The sequence below is a fragment of the Heptranchias perlo genome, chromosome 12, assembly GCF_035084215.1.
Source record: "Heptranchias perlo isolate sHepPer1 chromosome 12, sHepPer1.hap1, whole genome shotgun sequence".
NCBI classification, from domain to species: domain Eukaryota; kingdom Metazoa; phylum Chordata; class Chondrichthyes; order Hexanchiformes; family Hexanchidae; genus Heptranchias; species Heptranchias perlo.
Window position 1 is genome coordinate 74,666,028 of NC_090336.1, and position 19,991 is coordinate 74,686,018.

A 19,991-nucleotide genomic window follows, 5' to 3' on the forward strand; every position below is an offset into this window, starting at 1 on the left:
GGAGGACATAAAAAACCGACAAGGGGTTACAGACAGGCTGGGTGAGTGGGCGGAGATTTGGCAGATGCAATACAATATTGGAAAATGTGAGGTTATGCACTTTGGCAGGAAAAATCAGAGAGCAAGTTATTATCTTAAAGGCGAGAAACTGGAAAGTACTGCAGTACAAAGGGATCTGGGGGTCCTCGTGCAAGAAAATCAAAAAGTTAGTATGCAGGTGCAGCAGGTGATCAAGATGGCCAACGGAATGTTGGCTTTTATTGCTCGGGGGATAGAATATAAAAACAGGGAGGTATTGCTGCAGTTATATAAGGTATTGGTGAGACCGCACCTGGAATACTGCATACAGTTTTGGTGTCCATACTTAAGAAAAGACATACTTGCTCTCGAGGCAGTACAAAGAAGGTTCACTCGGTTAATCCCGGGGATGAGGGGGTGGACATATGAGGAGAGGTTGAGTAGATTGGGACTCTACTCATTGGAGTTCAGAAGAATGAGAGGCGATCTTATTGAAACATATAAGATTGTGAAGGGGCTTGATCGGGTGGATGCAGTAAGGATGTTCCCAAGGATGGGTGAAACTAGAACGAGGGGGCATAATCTTAGAATAAGGGGCTGCTCTTTCAAAACTGAGATGAGGAGAAACTTCTTCACTCAGAGGGTAGTAGGTCTGTGGAATTTGCTGCCCCAGGAAGCTGTGGAAGCTACAACATTAAATAAATTTAAAACAGAAATCGACAGTTTCCTAGAAGTAAAGGGAATTCGGGGTTTTGGGGAGCGGGCAGGAAATTGGACATGAATTTAGATTTGAGGTTAGGATCAGATCAGCCATGATCTTATTGAATGGCGGAGCAGGCTCGACGGGCCGATTGGCCTACTCCTGCTCCTATTTCTTATCTTCTTATGTTCTTATGAGCAGGAGCAGGAGTATCATCTGCAACTTTGATATGTTACTCTCGGTCCCCTCCTCCAAATCGTTAATATAGATTGTAAAGAGTTGGGGACCCAGCACCGACCCCTGCGGAACACCACTGGCTATACTGGTTGCCAGTCCGAGAATGTACCATTTATCCCAACTCTCTGCTTCCTGTTAGATAACCAATCCTCCACCCATGCCAGAATATTACCCCCAATCCAGTGATTCTTTATCTTGAGCAATAATCTTTTCTGTGGCACCTTGTCGAATGCCTTCTGGAAGTCCAAATACACTACGTCCACTGGTTCCCCTTTATCCACCCTGTACGTTATGTCCTCAAAGAACTCAAGCAAATTTGTCAGACATGACTTCCCCTTCGTAAAGCCATGCTGACTTTGTCCTGTTAAATTATGTTTATCCAAATGTTCCGCTACTGTCTCCTTAATAATAGACTCCAAAATTTTACCCACCACAGATGTTAGGCTAACTGGTCTATAATTTCCAGCCTTCTGCCTACTACCCTTTTTAAATAACGGTGTTACATTCGCTCCTATTTCTTATGTTCTTATGACAGTATCCCCACTTTCAGTTTTTAAGGGGCCAACATTGCTCCTGACCACCCTCTTTTTCCTAATATAACTATAAAAGTTCTTCATATTAGTTTCGATATCCCTTGCAAGTTTCTTTTCATACTCTCTTTTTGTAGCTCTTACTATCTGTTTTGTGAACCTTTGTTGATCTTTGTATCTTTCCTATTCGCCAGGATCTGTGCCATTTTTTTATAAAGGTTTAGCATAACTTCCTTGCTTTTTTACTCTATGCCTCTATTAATAAAGCCCAGGATCCCATCTGCTTTTTTAAAAAGCCTTCTCAACTTGCCCTGCCACCTTCAAAGATTTGTGTACATACACCCCCAGGCCTCTCTGTTCCTGCATCCCCTTTAAAATTGTGCCATTTAGTTTATGTTGCCTCTCCTCATTTTTCCTTCCAAAATGTATCACTTCACACTTCTCTGTTAAATTTCATCTGCCACGCGTCTGCCCATTTCACCAGTCTGTCTATGCCCTCCTGAAGTCTGTTACTACCCTCCTCACTGTTAATTACATTTCCAAGCTTTGTGTCATCTGCAAACTTTGAAATTATGCCCTGTGCACCCAAGTCCAGGTTATTAATATATATCAAAAAGAGTAGTGGTCCTAATACTGACCCCTGGGAACACCTCTGTGTACTTCCCTTCTGCCTGGAAAACAACAGTTCATCACCACTGTCTGCTTTCTGTATCTGTGGTATGAAGGGAAGTGCCAAATGATTTGAATTTGTTGACAAAAGGCAGAATAATACTTACTAAAACAGCCATTGATTTAGTTTTCTTTGTGCAAGTACAAGGTTCACAAGCCTTAAGCAAGGTTGGCGATCAGGAAAAACGTTAAATTTTTCCCAACTGAGTCGAGGGTGTGTGGAACCCAGCCCAAGAGAAGAGAGTTAATGTGGGTTCCAGGGACACCTTTAACAAGGAGCTGGATCGATAACAATTGAGAAGGGGGATTAAGGGTTGTATAGATATTAACAGCATTCCTTTTCTTCAGTGACAGAGCTCGATTGTATAACATCACCAATATATTTGTGCTCCAGTGTTAGGACGTTAGGATAAATCAACTATTTTTCAAGCTCCTGCTACTCAAGGAATCTGTTCAGACTAAAAACATCACTGAGAGAACGTTCTTAGCTGACATGTTGGCTGGAGTATTTTATACATTCAAATAAAATTATAAATCTCTCTGTTCGGGAATGTCTGTTCCCTGATGCGTTCTCAGTGAGAGAGAGAGAGAGATACCTGATGCGTTCTCAGTGAGAGAGAGAGATACCTGATGCATTCTCAGTGAGAGAGAGAGATACCTGATGCATTCTCAGTGAGAGAGAGAGAGAGAGATACCTGATGCGTTCTCAGTGAGAGAGAGAGAGAAATACCTGATGCGTTCTCAGTGAGAGAGAGAGATACCTGATGCATTCTCAGTGAGAGAGAGAGAGAGAGATACCTGATGCGTTCTCAGTGAGAGAGAGAGAGAAATACCTGATGCGTTCTCAGTGAGAGAGAGAGATACCTGATGCATTCTGAGTGAGAGAGAGATACCTGATGCATTCTCAGTGAGAGAGAGAGAGATACCTGATGCGTTCTCAGTGAGAGAGAGAGAGATACCTGATGCGTTCTCAGTGAGAGAGAGAGATACCTGATGCGTTCTCAGTGAGAGAGAGAGATCCCTGATGCATTCTCAGTGAGAGAGAGAGATCCCTGATGCATTCTCAGTGAGAGAGAGAGAGATACCTGATGCATTCTCAGTGAGAGAGAGAGAGATACCTGATGCATTCTCAGTGAGAGAGAGAGAGAGATACCTGATGCATTCTCAGTGAGAGAGAGAGAGATACCTGATGCATTCTCAGTGAGAGAGAGAGATACCTGATGCATTCTCAGAGAGAGATACCTGATGCATTCTCAGTGAGAGAGAGAGAGAGATACCTGATGCATTCTCAGTGAGAGAGAGAGAGAGATACCTGATGCATTCTCAGTGAGAGAGAGAGAGAGATACCTGATGCATTCTCAGTGAGAGAGAGAGAGAGATACCTGATGCATTCTCAGTGAGAGAGAGAGAGAGATACCTGATGCATTCTCAGTGAGAGAGAGAGAGAGAGAGAGAGAGATACCTGATGCATTCTCAGAGAGAGAGAGAGAGAGAGAGAGAGATACCTGATGCATTCTCAGAGAGAGAGAGAGAGAGAGAGAGATACCTGATGCATTCTCAGTGAGAGTGAGATACCTGATACATTCTCAGTGAGAGAGAGAGAGATACCTGATGCATTCTCAGTAAGAGAGAGAGATACCTGATGCATTCTCAGTGAGAGTGAGATACCTGATACATTCTCAGTGAGAGAGAGAGAGATACCTGATGCATTCTCAGTAAGAGAGAGAGAGATACCTGATGCATTCAGTCTCAGCCAGAGATTATCCTTTTCGTGTTTGCACCTCCTTAATGTTTTCTAACATGATTTGAAAAAGATATGACGGTGGTACGTCCCTCCATGTTGAGAGTGTCAGTCGTGGCTCAGTGGGTAGCAGTCTCGCCTCTTAGTCAGAACGTCGCGGATTCAAGCCTATAATCCAGGCTGACACTCCCAGTGCAGTACTGAGGGAGTGCTGCACTGTCGGAGGTTCCGTCTTTTGGACGTTAAACCGAGGCCCTGTCTGCCCTCTCAGGTGGATGTAAAAGATCCCAAAGCACTATTTCGAAGAAGAGCAGGGGGAGTTCTCCCCGGTGTCCTGGCCAATATTTATCCCTCAACCAACATCACTTAAAAACAGACGATCTGGTCATTTATCTCATTGCTGTTTGTGGGATCTTGCTGTGAGCAAATTGGCTGCCGCGTTTCCGACATTACAACAGTGACTACACTTCAGAAGTACGTCATTGGTTGTAAAGCGCTTTGGGACGTCCTGAGGTTGTGAAAATCAATCTTTCTTACTTTACCTCCCACGCACTGGAAGTGCATGCGTTGACGAGGGCGTCCTATAAAGGCACCTGCCATGTGGAGATAAGCATCTATAAGCTCAGTCCTAAAATTATAATGTGGAGATGCCGGTGATGGACTGGGGTTGACAATTGTAAACAATTTTACAACACCAAGTTATAGTCCAGCAATTTTATTTTAAATTCACAAGCTTTCGGAGGCTATCTCCTTCCTCAGGTGAACGATGTGGAAATGAAATCCTCGAAATGAAATCGCATTTATAATTCACAGAACAATGCTTGGTGATTACAGACAGTTTTTTCAACTGCCCGTTGCCAAGGCAATCAGTGTGCAGACAGACAGGTGTTACCTGCCAGGTCTCAGAATATACAAATCACCAAAAAAAACAACAAACAAAAAAAAAACAGAGATAGGGAGGTAGAAACATAGAAAAGACAGCAACTGACCCGTTATATTAAAAACAGATAACATTTGTTCGCTGGTGGGGTAACGTGTAGCGTGACATGAACCCAAGATCCCGGTTGAGGCCGTCCTCATGGGTGCGGATGAACGGACACCGCGCAACAATCGCCAAACAGGAGGGTTCCCTCCCAGTCGGGGAACACTTCAGCAGTCATGGACATTCAGCCACCGACCTTCGGGTAAGCGTACTCCAAGGCGGCCTTCGAGACACACGACAACGCAAAATTGTCGAGCAGAAATTGATAGCCAAGTTCCGCACCCATGAGGACAGCCTCAACCGGGATCTTGGGTTCATGTCACGCTACACGTTACCCCACCAGCGAACAAATGTTATCTGTTTTTAATATAACGGGTCAGTTGCTGTCTTTTCTATGTTTCTACCTCTCTATCTCTGTTTTTTTTTGTTTGTTGTTTTTTTTGGTGATTTGTATATTCTGAGACCTTGCAGGTAACACCTGTCTGTCTGCACACTGATTGCCTTGGCAACGGGCAGTTGAAAAAACTGTCTGTAATCACCAAGCATTGTTCTGTGAATTATAAATACGATTTCATTTCGAGGATTTCATTTCCACATCGGAGGAAGCCTCCGAAAGCTTGTGAATTTAAAATAAAATTGCTGGACTATAACTTGGTGTTGTAAAATTGTTTACAATTCTAAAATTATAAAGCAGATTGTAGCAACTTAGCAAAGAACAAGGAATTTCTATGATGGTTTTTAAAATGTTATTTCTCAAACAGAATGCCAATTCATGCCCCGTTGATCGAATAATCTTCAAACACATCTGTGTTCGCACACACTTTGGAGGAACAATTTTAAAGAAGGTGAGTTGGAATGAAAACTGTTCATTGGGGTAATGTGTTTGCACAAAATAGAGGTGAAGTTTATTTTTTCTCGTGCAGTTATAGATGATGGTGATTTGGGCAGGGTGGGAAGGGGAGGGTGGGTTGAGTGGGGCAGGGGGCAGGGTGGGTTGGTAGGGCGAGGGGGTGGAGAGGGGGGGGTGGAGTGGGCAGTGCGGGTTGGGTGGAGCGGGGGTAGGGCGGGTTGGAGGGGGTGGGGCGGGGAGCAGGGCAGGTTGGGTGGGGCGGGGGGCAGGGCAGGTTGGGTGGGGCGGGGGTAGGGCGGGTTGGAGGGGGTGGGGCGGGGGGCAGGGCGGGCGGGGCGGGGGGCAGGGCGGGCGGGGGACGGGGCGGGTTGGAGGGGGTGGGGGGCAGGGCGGAGGGGGTGAGGGGGTGGGTTGGGTGGGGGCAGGGTGGGATGAGGGGGTGGAGGGGGCGGGGTGGAGAGGGTGGGTTGGGTGCGGGATGGAGGGGGTGAAGGGGCAGGGTGGGGTGGAGGGGTGGGGCAGGGTGGGTTGGGTGGGGCGAGGGCAGGGTGGGGCGGAGAGGGCAGGGTGGCGGGCAGGGCAGCGTGGAGGGGGTGGGTAGAGTGGGGCAGGGTGGCGTGGAGGGGATCGGGTTGGGTAGGGCGGAGGAGCAGGACGGGGTGGAGGGGGTGTGTTGGGTAGGGCGGGGGGGGGCAGGGTGGGGTGGGCAGGGTGGGGTGGGCAGGGTGGGGTGGAGAGGGCGGGGGGCAGGGTGGGGTGGAGAGGGCAGGGCGGGGTGGTGAGGGTGGGGCGGGGGGCAGGATGGAATGGAGGGGGTGGGTTGTATAGGGTGGGCGGGCAGGCCTTGTTGGAGGGGGTCGGGCGGAGAGCCCTGGGTGGCAGGAATCCTCTGGTACTTTGCAGGAGTGGCTGTTCCTTGCATGTGCTCCTGGGCAGTGAATGTTGTGAGGGCATCGTAGGTGAACCTGACCTCACCTCACCAAGCACACACGTGTGTGTGTGTGTGTGTGCACCTGTAGCTAATACAGCTGCTTGGTAGCGAGGCCAGTTGACACCATCCTTGCTGAAATGATCCGCTTTTATATTGTGCGAGTGGTTCTGCCGCCAGCACCAGTGCTAAACGAGCGAACGTGGCACACTTGTGCGGTGTTACAGCCGACTGTGAAACGCACACATATCGAGAGCGGGTGCGCAGCGCACGAACCGCACGAATGGAAATCACACTTCAGCCCTTCCTGGTCTGTGCGATTCGGTGTCACATCTCTGGGGCCACTGAGCCACGTTGGAGGGGGGGAAGAAGGGAGGGTGGGGTGGGGTGGGGGATCGTCAGGTGGTCAGACATTTAACTGCTAAGAGCTCGCATTCCTTTTGAAGATTCCAGTCCAGAACCCTAATCAAGGCAACGAAGAGGAGGAAGAGGACGTGACAAACTGTGAGGTGTGTGGACGGAGTGACCGGGAAGATAGCCTTCTCCTCTGTGATGGTTGTGATTCGGGGTATGTAACCAGCTGGAAGCAATGGTAATCTAATACTGTGTTTGGAAACAGTGGCGATTGAAATTGCTTTTATTACAATGGCAATCTATTGTCCGATGGTCAGGCCACCCAAACATTAGCACTGGATTGGAAGGAAAATCTACAGCTAATGGTCCTGGGGAGCCACTTTCCTCCCTGATCTTTGTTGTTTGATCTTTGATTTGTTGCAGCACTGTACTCCAGCTACTAAGCATGTTAGACGGGTGTTCTTACTTATAAGTTACTCCTCTAAATAGTAGGGATTAAAAGCATTTGTTGTTGATGTTCAGAGTATTAAGCATACAGTGATAACTATTATTTGACAATAATAACACATGCACTTAACAGCACACTTATGGCGATGCCTTGCGAGTCCACTGGAGAATTCACATGTTACAGTTCTTGAACTCGAGGGTTTCATGGCCGATCAGGTCTCATTGAATTTGGAGATGTTGCTCCAAACTCCATTACTAGAACGAGGGGGCATAATCTTAGAATAAGGGGCTGCTCTTTCAAAACTGAGATGAGGAGAAACTTCTTCACTCAGAGGGTGGTAGGTCTGTGGAATTTGCTGCCCCAGGAAGCTGTGGAAGCTACATCATTAGATAAATTTAAAACAGAAATAGACAGTTTCCTCGAAGTAAAGGGAATTAGGGGTTACGGGGAGCGGGCAGGAAATTGGACATGAATTTCGATTTGAGGTTAGGATCAGATCAGCCATGATCTTATTGAATGGCGGAGCAGGCTCGAGGGGCCGATTGGCCTACTCCTGCTCCTATTTCTTATGTTCTTATAAACACCTTTCTTTTATACCTTTTTCCCAACACCTGAGAATCCACACGTCCCATAGCATTACCTCATTCAATTAGCTCTTCTCCCTCATTGATAACTGCGGTTTTAACCAGAATAAATCTCCAACTAGCTTTATCTTGAATAAACTGTTAATCAAGTCATCCAACTGGATGGAGGCAGTGAGAGAGAGATTAATGAACAAAGGCCCCCCCCCCCTATAGGTGACCTTATGACTTGACCACGTTCCGAGTCCAGTGCGGCCTTGCAGGATGTCTCGAGAGGCCAGCTGGGAGATCCATGGGGCCGGGACAAAGGAAACTTGGAGCTGAATCCTTATCGGCAAAACGTCTCCATCTGGCAACTTCTAATTCCCACTGACCAAATGAACATTGACACCCACATAATGGGCAAAAGCTAAAAATTAATATAAAGACCTCCAGACAATCTAATTAATTCCTTAACAGACATAAGCATGAATCATCATTAAAAGGTTACTGGTAGCTGCGAAAGGCGGGTCAGGGGATACAATGGGACAGGATAGAGTGAAGCTACAATGTCACCCAGTGCAACTACCGCCTCACCAGGACTTATTTACAACGGGAATTCCCATTCTGACTAATTACAGCCTTTTCCATGTCAAACGTTGAGCTAAGAAATCGTGACAACAGGAAGGGATGTGTGTGCGTCTAGTTTAAAAAGTACCTGGATGTGCACTTGAAGTGCCGTAACCTACAGGGCTGCGGACCAAGTGCTGGAAAGTGGGGTTAGGCTGGGTGGCTCTTTTTCGGCCAGCACGGTCACGATGGGCTGAATGGCCTCCTTCTGTGCCTCAATTTTCTACGATTCCATGAAAGCGTGCATATACCCGATTTTTAACAGATTACTAGTTGACCTGCTATGGTGTTACACACGGGGAGTCGAGACTTTGTGTAATCTTCAGTTGAAGTGGTGTTAGAAGTTGGGGGGTGGGTGGTGGGAGGTATTTGGACCAATGTGTGCGCAGATGAAATGTGTCCCCATTTAAAAATCATACATTCCATCCTTGTTTGTATATTTTCATTATAAATTCCAATGGACCACATGTTTAATGGGAACTGCCCTGTAAACTTGTCGTGCTGTTGTTACACTCTGCAGCTAGTGATTATAGCGAGTCCACTGAGGGGGGCGGTGGGTGAGATGAGTAATTGCAGTGTGACAAGTTTACATAGGCATGTTCCATTATGAAAATGGACATAGGAATTTATAATGGGAAAAAGTTGACAGGAAGTGCGTGCAGGTGTATGATTTTTTAATATAGATCGATGTGTTAGGTTGTCACATGGAGCAAACCAGCACAAGATTACAGCAGGCAGCTGTCAGAGTTACATGCAGTTTTGTATAATTTGTGGAAATAAGAGATAGAAGGCTGAGTTTTACTGCCCAAAAAAAAATAATCTGAACTGCAAACCCTGGGTTTTATCTTCCTCTGTGTATATTTTTATTAAAACCGTTAGTGGTTTATAATAAGGGTTTGCTAAAAGGTTTTTCTGTGACTTCGGAAAGGAAGAGATACCCTGGTTACACCCTTTGTGACGTCCCATGGTGACATATTTGGGGATAACATAATTACAAGGTCACGGCAGATACAGTGATGGGGAGAGCTGTAGGTTTCTAATAAGTTTGAGGAAGGTGGGCTGAATGACTTCCCCCTCTGTGATTTTATATATATATATATATAGTACCCGTGATGTGGAGATGCCGGTGATGGACTGGGGTGGATAAATGTAAGGAGCCGCACAACACCAGGTTATAGTCCAACAGCTTTATTTGAAAATCACAAGCTTTCGGAGCTTTGCTCCTTCGTCAGGTGAAGTGAAGAGATGCATATAGGCACAGCATATATAGTCAGAGAACAATGCCCGGTGATTACAGTTAGAAAGATTATCTGTAATCACCGGGCATTGTTCTCTGACTATATATGCTGTGCCTATATGCATCTCTTCACTTCACCTGACGAAGGAGCAAAGCTCCGAAAGCTTGTGATTTTCAAATAAAGCTGTTGGACTATAACCTGGTGTTGTGCGGCTCCTTACATTTATATATCGTACCAGGGGCTCCTTGGGGAACGATCACTAGAATGTGGTGAGCTTAAGTAAATTTCCGGCGTGGATTTGAAATATTTAGAGTGGAATGTGGAATAGGATATAAATGAGGGAGAAAAGGAGTCTGTATTCAGTAACGAGCAGAGCTTCAATTGTGAACTGTTTTAAAAGTGGTTTTCAGATAAACACGCATTTGAGGGCAGATGCAATGTGAAGGAATGTAAGATCGTGGTTAATTTTATCTTACGGTCCTGTCAGAACATGGAGCATTTACAGTAGACGGTGTCTTGGGACGTTAGTTTTAAAAGTTTAATCATCCAGTGTCATGGGATGGGGGACAGTGTTAAGGGGAACGGATAGGGTGGATAGGGAGAAACTATTTCCGCTGGTTGGGGATTCTAGGAGTAGGGGGCACAGTCTAAAAATTAGAGCCAGACCTTTCAGGAGCGAGATTAGAAAACATTTCTACACACAAAGGGTGGTAGAAGTTTGGAACTCTCTTCCGCAAACGGCAATTGATACTAGCTCAATTGCTAAATTTAAATGTGAGATAGATAGCTTTTTGGCAACCAAAGGTACTAAGGGATATGAGCCAAAGGCAGGTATATGGAGTTAGATCACAGATCAGCCATGATCTTATCAAATGGCGGAGCAGGCACGAGGGGCTGAATGGCCTACTCCTGTTCCTATGTGTTGAAATTAAATATTTTTCTGTTTGAACACTAAACATTAAAGTGTTTACAAAATATGCAGATTACTAAGTACAAGCTAAATATCTAACAGGTAACACACTCAGTCCGGTGGAGTGTCAAACAGGTATCACAGAAGCTCGGTTAGTTACTGTCCTGTTATCTATGAGAGATTTTGTTGATGAGGGGCGACCAGTGGGAGATGGGGCTGTCAACACTTTTTCTTTAGAGCTTGACAGCAGTGGTCTTCCTGCCGACAAGATGAACTGGGGCTGGAACAGTTGATCAGTCAACTGATCTTCTGGCTTACAGCTGCTCTGTGCATCTGCAGGAGAGTCCAGCCGACAAGCATAGGAGAACAGGAGGAGGCCAGTCAGCCCTCGAGCCTGCTCCATCATTCAATTGGATCATGGCTGATCTGCACCTCAAAAGAACCAGCCAAAAGATCGACGAGAGATGGCCAAAAGCATCCGATTGATGTCAGCCACTGAGCGATTCGCCTAAGCTGCAGGGGAGAGTGCAAAAGGCAGCATCCGCTCATCTCAAGCAATCTCAGCAGAAAATGTTCACTTCAAAATGAACACAGCGCCTGTCGCTTTAAAACTGTTCCAGACTTAAGTAAGAATGCCTGTGGTTTTCTGAAACTGCTACCTGTAATCAGGCGACAAGCTTTTTAACAAACTGGGTCTGTTAAGTAGGAATAGGAGGAGGCCATTCAGCCCCTCAAGCCTGTTCCGCCATTCAATTAGATCTTGGCTGACCTGTATCTTAATTCCATCTACCTGCCTTGGTTCCGTAACCCTTGATACCTTTGCCGAACAAAAATCTATCGATCTCGGTTCTCAAATTTTCAATTGACCCCCAGCCTCAACAGCTTTTTGGGGGAGAGAGTTCCAGATTTCCACTCCCCTTTGTGTGAAGAAGTGCTTCCTGACATCACCCCTGAACGGCCTGGCTCTAATTTTAAGGTTCTGCCCCCTTGTTCTGACTCCCCTCACCAGAGGAAATAGTTTCTCTCTATCAACCCTATCGAATCCTTCAATCATCTTAAACACCACAATTAGATCACCCCTTAATCTTCTACACTCGAGGGAATACAAGCCTAGTCTGTGCAACCTGTCCTCGTAATTTAACCCTTTTAGCCCCGGTATCATTCTGGTGAATCTGCGCTGCACCCCCTCCCAGGCCTTCCTGAGATGCGGTGCCCAGGACTGAACGTAGTATCTCCAGATGGGGTTTGGGTTGTACCCGTTGAGGTTTGTGCTGCTCTTGTCACATCAGCTGAGAATTAATGCAGCTTGTTAATGTTAAAAGTGCAATTAATGCTTGAGGTTTTTACGGGGCGAGATTATCTGGTTAAAAATCCTGCAGTGTTTTACTTGAAAGAAATGGGATAATTGAGTGTCTTCAGAGAAGTTCTTTATGTGGTGAGATGAGTGGTGAGACATTTTCCCTTCGTTGAGGGTTCTATAACAAGGGGACATAGATTCAAGGTAAAAGGCGGGAGGTTTAGAGGGGATTTGAGAAAGAACTTTTTCACCCAGAGGGTGGTTGGAGTCTGGAACTCACTGCCTGAAAGGGTTGTGGAGGCAGGAACCCTCACAACATTCAAGAAGCATTTGGATGAGCACTTGAAATGCCATAGCATACAAGGCTACGGACCAAATGCTGGAATATGGGATTAGATTAGACAGGGCTTGATGGCCGGCGCGGACACGATGGGCCGAAGGGCCTCTATCCGTGCTGTATAACTCTATGACTCTATGACATTTGTCAATATCTGTGGTATAAGTTATATGTTTTTTGGAGAGTTTTTGTGGCATTTTCCTTTTAACTATAACCATCAGTCTTCTCTGAGTGGTATTATAGTTTTATAAGGTAGCGTGTTAGTAGCTTTAAAAAAAAACCCTTTCATCCACATATTTTGCGGTGAGAAACTCCCAGGATTGAAGATGACAGAGCGATGTGAATTAGAACCCCACTCCATTTTTAACATCTAATGTCCCTGGCTGCCTCTTTTTCCTGGATGAGGGCCGGCTGAGCACCCAACCTTTCCGTACAGCCCCACGGGGCAGCTCTGCCGTTGCCGTCTCTGCCAACGTGCCTTGACACCTCGCGGGGAAGGTGCACAGCTTGAAAATGAAAGCAGTGATGTTTGAACTGAGATTCTGCCCAGGCGCTTGTATCTATTGTCACTGCCGGTGATCTGAAATCGGCCGTGGCAGTGTGAATGGGGTGAGTTCCAGAGCAATGAGAGCCCCCCCAGCACATTGTGCACCACTTGCATAACCGTGGAACCATTGAAGTTTACCGCGCAGAAGGAGGCCATTTGGCCCATCGTGTCTGTGCCGGCTCATTACTAGAGCAATCCAAAACTAATCCCATTGCGTCGCTCTCCTCCCAGAGTCCGATATCTGCTTCAAACGTTTAACCAATTTTCCTTTAAAAGATGCAAAATAAAGGGGGGGCATAAAGTGACAGATTTAGATATTGCCAGTGTAGGGGTTTACATATATTTTGATACATTGGGTGAGTTCACAAGAGAGCAAACGATTTCATGATTGAGTTCTGTGATACAAAGATAAGCTGAAGGCACTCAGTTGTTTTTTTATTGGAGAAAAAATTGAGGTGGGGCCATTATCCAGGTCTATTCAATGACGGGAGGCATGGTTAATTTGGAAACTATGCAGATTATTTAACTTTTTCAATATAGAGAAGGAGAGCATGAGTTTGAAGTCAAGCGACTAGAGATTGATCCCCCACCCTAAAAGGGTAGTGCGTATCTGGAGTAGAAGTAGCAAGATAGCCTCTTCCACCATTCAGTTAGATCATGGCCGATCTGTACCGTAACTCCATTTGAACTATATCCCTTGATACCCTATCGATCTCAGTCTTGAAAGTTTCGTTCAGGATATGGAGTAATCACGTGACAATCTGCTGTCTTAAAATGAGCTAGATAAACATCTGGATAAGGTTGGGATTGAAAGGTGCCTGTTGACTCTGTACTGAACATCATTCAGGAAAACTTACCCAGTAGATGCTACTTTTTATGCTTTTATATGGGGAAAATGCCTCCCTTCCCCCATCCCCTACGACGACAGACCCAGATCCTATAAAAAACACACTGCTTCCTTTCATCCACTTTGGATCAAAAAAGGATAGAACAGGGTACTTTCTAAATGGTTAAAACGTTAAAAACAGTGGATGTCCAAAGGGACTTAGGGGTTCAGATACATCGATCATTGAAGTGTCATGAACAGGTGCAGAAAATAATCAATAAGGCTAACGGAATGCTGGCCTTTATATCTGGAGGACTGGAGTACAAGGGGGCAGAAGTTATGCTGCAGCTATACAAAACCCTGGTTAGACCGCACCTGGAGTACTGTGAGCAGTTCTGGGCACCGCACCTTCGGAAGGACATATTGGCCTTGGAGGGAGTGCAGCGTAGGTTTACTAGAATGATACCCGGACTTCAAGGGTTAAGTTACGAGGAGAGATTACACAAATTGGGGTTGTATTCTCCAGAGTTTAGAAGGTTAAGGGGTGATCTGATCGAAGTTTATAAGATATTAAGGGGAACGGATAGGGTGGATAGAGAGAAACTATTTCCGCTGGTTGGGGATTCTAGGAGTAGGGGGCACAGTCTAAAAATTAGAGCCAGACCTTTCAGGAGCGAGATTAGAAAACATTTCTACACACAAAGGGTGGTAGAAGTTTGGAACTCTCTTCCGCAAACGGCAGTTGATACTAGCTCAATTTCTAAATTTAAATGTGAGATAGATAGCTTTTTGGCAACCAAAGGTATTAAGGGATATGGGCCAAAGGCAGGTATATGGAGTTAGATCACAGATCAGCCATGATCTTATCAAATGGCGGAGCAGGCACGAGGGGCTGAATGGCCTACTCCTGTTCCTATGTTCTTATACTCAGCTAATGGATGATCTGTTAAATGCTGCTGGTTAAACTCAAATCATGTTTTTGAAAACTCATTCTCGGAGTGTAGGCATCGCTGGCAGGGCCGGCATTTATTGCCCATCCCTAATTGCCCTTGAGAAGGTGGTGGTGAGCCGCCTTCTTGAACTGCTGCAGTCCGTGTGGCGAAGGTTCTCCCACAGTGCTGTTAGGCCGGGAGTTCCAGGATTCTGACCTAGAGATGATGAAGGAATGGCTGATATATGTCCAAGTCAGGGTGATGTATGACTTGGACAGGAACTTGGAGGTGATGGTGTTTCCCATGCACCTGCTGCCCTTGTCCTGCTGTAAGGTTGAAGTCACATCATAGAATCATAGAAGTTTACAACATCGAAACAGGCCCTTCGGCCCAACATGTCCATGTCGCCTAGTTTATACCACTAAGCTAGTCCCAATTGCCTGCACTTGGCCCATATCCCTCTATACCCATCTTACCCATGTAACTGTCCAAATGCTTTTCAAAAGACAAAATTGTACCCGCCTCTACTACTGCCTCTGGCAGCTCGTTCCAGACGCTCACCACCCTTTGAGTGAAAAAATTGCCCCTCTGGACCCTTTTGTATCTCTCCCCTCTCACCTTAAATCTATGCCCCCTCGTTATAGACTCCCCTACCTTTGGGAAAAGATTTTGACTATCGACCTTATCTATGCCCCTCATTATTTTATAGACTTCTATAAGATCACCCCTAAACCTCCTACTCTCCAGGGAAAAATGTCTCAGTCTATCCAACCTCTCCCTATAAGTCAAACCATCAAGTCCCGGTAGCATCCTAGTAAATCTTTTCTGCACTCTTTCCAGTTTAATAATATCCTTTCTATAATAGGGTGACCAGAACTGTACACAGTATTCCAAGTGTGGCCTTACTAATGTCTTGTACAACTTCAACAAGTCATCCCAACTCCTGCATTCAATGTTCTGACCAATGAAACCAAGCATGCCGAATGCCTTCTTCACCACCCTACCCACCTGTGACTCCACTTTCAAGGAGCTATGAACCTGTACTCCTAGATCTCTTTGTTCTATAACTCTCCCCAACGCCCTACCATTAACGGAGTAGGTCCTGGCCCCATTCGATCTACCAAAATGCATCACCTCACATTTATCTAAATTAAACTCCATCTGCCATTCATCGGCCCACTGGCCCAATTTATCAAGATCCCGTTGCAATCCTAGATAACCTTCTTCACTGTCCACAATGCCACCAATCTTGGTGTCATCTGCAAACTTACTAACCATGGCTCCTAAACATCCTGGGAGAATTGTTAGAAATTTTACCAGTGGTTGATTGGTGCCCTAAATGGTCGGGTAAGTTCGAGGGAATGTGCTAGATGGGCGAAATGGCCCTTTATCACTCCGTGTTTTCAACACAGTTTGCGTGGTTCCTCTCACTCACGTGTAGATCCAGTGCTGTTTTTCTTCCCTTAGAGATCCCCAGTGAGTTATATAAATAATAACAGTCCCCACAAGTTGCAGAAAGCAATTTCTGTGGCTCTGCATTTGAAGTTATAGACTTGCTGGAAAACATTCGGTGCTTATACTTTATTAATTGCTCTGTTCTTTAAAGTTCTGCTTTTCTGCACGCTTCACTTTTAAGTGTTCGTATAAAGAGCAGTTTTGCTGATTCAAACTGTGTCACCATTTTGCTTTAGGTACCATTTGGACTGTCTCAATCCCCCTCTTCGTACTGTTCCAGTGGAAGAATGGTTTTGTCCGGAATGTGCTATTAACAATCCCGTAGATGGTAAGTAAAAATAGCCTTATAATTGTATTTGGGGGTAAAAAGCTTGCATAAATATCATAAGCTTGTTTGCTGAGTTGTGTGTGGAATGTGTGCACACAATATATAATATATAATATATATATATATATATGTACAGGACTAGCAACCCAGAGACCTGGAGCTCAAGTCCCACTGTTTTGCTGATGGGAGCCTGAATGGTGGGTGGTCAGTGGGGAGTGGGTGGTCAGTGGAGGAGGCCAGTGGTCACAGAGCCTGGGGAGTGGGTGGTCAGTGGAGGAGGCCAGTGGTCACAGAGCCTGGCGAGTGGGTGGTCAGTGGAGGAGGCCAGCATGTGGAGGGCCTGGGGAGTGGGTGGTCAGTGCGGGGAGGCCAGTGGTCGCAGGGCCTGGCGAGTGGGTGGTCAGTGGAGGCGGCCAGCGTGTGGAGGGCCTGGGGAGTGGGTGGTCAGTGGAGGAGGCCAGCGGCCGCAGGGCCTGGGGAGTGGGTGGTCAGTGGGGGGAGGCCAGCGGTCGCAGGGCCTGGCGAGTGGGTGGTCAGTGGAGGAGACCAGTGGTCACAGAGCCTGGGGAGTGGGTGGTCAGTGGAGGAGGCCAGCATGTGGAGGGCCTGGGGAGTGGGTGGTCAGTGGGGGGAGGCCAGCGGTCGCAGGGCCTGGCGAGTGGGTGGTCAGTGGAGGCGGCCAGCGTGTGGAGGGCCTGGGGAGTGGGTGGTCAGTGGAGGTGACCAGCAGTCGCAGGGCCTGGCGAGTGGGTGGTCAGTGGAGGAGACCAGTGGTCACGAAGCCTGGTGAGTGGGTGGTCAGTGGAGGAGGCCAGCTGTCGCAGGGCCTGGGGAGTGGGTGGTCAGTGGAGGAGACCAGTGGTCACGAAGCCTGGTGAGTGGGTGGTCAGTGGAGGAGGCCAGCTGTCGCAGGGCCTGGGGAGTGGGTGGTCAGTGGAGGAGATCAGCGATCGCAGGGCCTGGGGAGTGGGTGGTCAGTGGAGGAAGTCAGCAGTCGCAGGGCCTGGGGAGTGGGTGGTCAGTGGAGGAGATCAGCGATCGCAGGGCCTGGGGAGTGGGTGGTCAGTGGAGGAGGCCAGCAGTCGCAGGGCCTGGGGAGTGGGTGGTCAGTGGAGGAGGCCAGCGGTCGCAGGGCCTGGGGAGTGGGTGGTCAGTGGAGGAGACCAGCAGTCGCAGGGCCTGGGGAGTGGGTGGTCAGTGGAGGAAGTCAGCAGTCGCAGGGCCTGGGGAGTGGGTGGTCAGTGGAGGAGACCTGCATGTGGAGGGCCTGGCGAGCGGGTGGTCAGTGGAGGAAGTCAGCAGTCGCAGGGCCTGGGGAGTGGGTGGTCAGTGATGGAGGCCAGCGGTCACGGAGCCTGGCGAGTGGGTGGTCAGTGGAGGAGGCCAGCGGTCACGGAGCCTGGCGAGTGGGTGGTCAGTGGAGGAGGCCAGCGGTCACGGAGCCTGGCGAGTGGGTGGTCAGTGGAGGAGGCCAGCAGTCGCAGGGCCTGGCGAGTGGGTGGTCAGTGGAGGAGGCCAGCGGTCGCAGGGCCTGGCGAGTGGGTGGTCAGTGGAGGAGGCCAGTGGTCACGGAGCCTGGCGAGTGGGTGGTCAGTGGAGGAGGCCAGCAGTCGCAGGGCCTGGCGAGTGGGTGGTCAGTGGAGGAGGCCAGTGGTCACGGAGCCTGGCGAGTGGGTGGTCAGTGGAGGAGGCCAGCGGTCGCAGGGCCTGGCGAGTAGGTGGTCAGTGGAGGAGGCCAGCGGTCGCAGGGCCTGGCGAGTGGGTGGTCAGTGGAGGAGGCCAGCGGTCGCAGGGCCTGGCGAGTGGGTGGTCAGTGGAGGAAGCCAGCGATCGGGGCGTGCGGCACTTTATCTGGCAGCAGCAAGGCATGCTTCCTGGGGCAGCTGCTTGGGCTGCAGGCCTGTGGAATGCTGCACCGTTTGGGGTGGGGGGAGAAGTGGACGAGGCAAGTCCTGGGGAGCGGTCAGCGGCCAAAAAGAAATTGTAAAAGGTTTAAATTTTACTTTGAAACTTTGCTAGCTAGCTATACCAACATGACTGCTAGCTGAAAAACAAACTTATGCTGCTCCACAGCATCATTCGATGGCCAGAGCCTGCAACTGCTTACAGATTCTATCCTTTTTTTGGTATTAACACGTGATATACCGTATAACCATTGCTGTTTTAGCAAAGAAGGAAAGGAATTAACATGCATTTATATAGCCCCTTTCACCACAGCCTCAGCTATTTACAATCTATATTAATGACTTGGATGAGGGAACCGAGTGTAATGTATCCAAGTTTGCTGACGGTACAAAGCTCGGTGGGAAAGTAAGCTGTGAGGAGGACGCAAAGGGCCTGCAAAGGGATATAGACAGGTTAAGTGAGTGGGCAAGAAGGTGGCAGATGGAGTATAATGCGGGGAAATGTGAGGTTATTCACTTTGGTAGGAAGAATAGAAAAACAGAATATTTTTTAAATGGTGAGAAACTATTAAATGTTGGTGTCCAGAGGGATTTGGGTGTTCTTGTACAAGAAACACAAACAGTTAGCATGGAGGTGCAGCAAGCAATTAGGAAAGCAAATGGCATGTTGGCCTTTATTGCAAGGGGGTTGGAGTACAAGAGTAAGGAAGTCTTACTACAATTGTACAGGGCTTTGGTGAGACCTCACCTGGAGTACTGTGTACAGTTTTGGTCTCCTTACCTAAGGAAGGATATACTTGCCTTCGAGGCGGTGCAATGAAGGTTCACTAGATTGATTCCTGGGATGAGAGGGTTGTCCTATGAGGAGAGATTGAGTAGAATGGGCCTATACTCTCTGCAGTTTAGAAGAATGAGCGGTGATCTCATTGAAACACATAAGATTCTGAGGGGGCTTGACAGGGTAGATGCTGAGAGGTTGTTTCCCCTGGCTGGAGAGTCTAGAACTAGGGGGCATAGTCGCAGGATAAGGGATCGGCCACTGAGATGAGGAGGAATTTCTTCACTCAGGGTTGTGAGCCTTTGGAATTCTCTACCCCAGAGGGCTGTGGATGCTCAGTCGTTGAGTATATTCAAGGCTGAGATAGACAGATTTTTGGACTGTAGGGGAATCAAGGGATATGGGGATCGGGCAGGAAAGTGGAGTTGAGGTCAAAGATCAGCCATGATCTGATTGAATGGTGGAGCAGGCTCGAGGGGCCGAATGGCCTACTCCTGATCCTATTTCTTATGTCCTTATGTCGGACATCCCAAAGTGCTTCATAGACAATGAACTGCTTCTGAGGTGTAGTCACTGTTGAAATGTAGAGAAACACAGCAGCCTCTGTATGCACAGCAGGCTCCCACAATGAAATAACTTACCAGATAATGTGTTTTAGTGGTGTTTGGTTGAGCAATAAATATTGGTTACGAACCGGGGAGAACTCTCTTCTGTAGGATCTTTTACGTCCACCAGATGGGGCCTCGGTTTAACGTCTCATCCGAAAAAGGGCACCTCCAACAGTGCAGCACT

General features: G+C 47.6%; 1 protein-coding gene across 1 annotated transcript in view; it reads left to right on the forward strand.

Moving 5' to 3' along the window:
- The window catches only part of phrf1 (PHD and ring finger domains 1), a 98,810-nt gene that overhangs the window by 24,278 nt on the left and 54,541 nt on the right, over positions 1 to 19,991 (forward strand). The window contains exons 4-6 of the mRNA XM_067994273.1: positions 5,639 to 5,722; positions 7,102 to 7,223; positions 16,426 to 16,517. Coding sequence (XP_067850374.1) covers positions 5,639 to 5,722; positions 7,102 to 7,223; positions 16,426 to 16,517 — 298 coding nt within the window. The remainder of the gene's footprint in view (positions 1 to 5,638; positions 5,723 to 7,101; positions 7,224 to 16,425; positions 16,518 to 19,991) is intronic.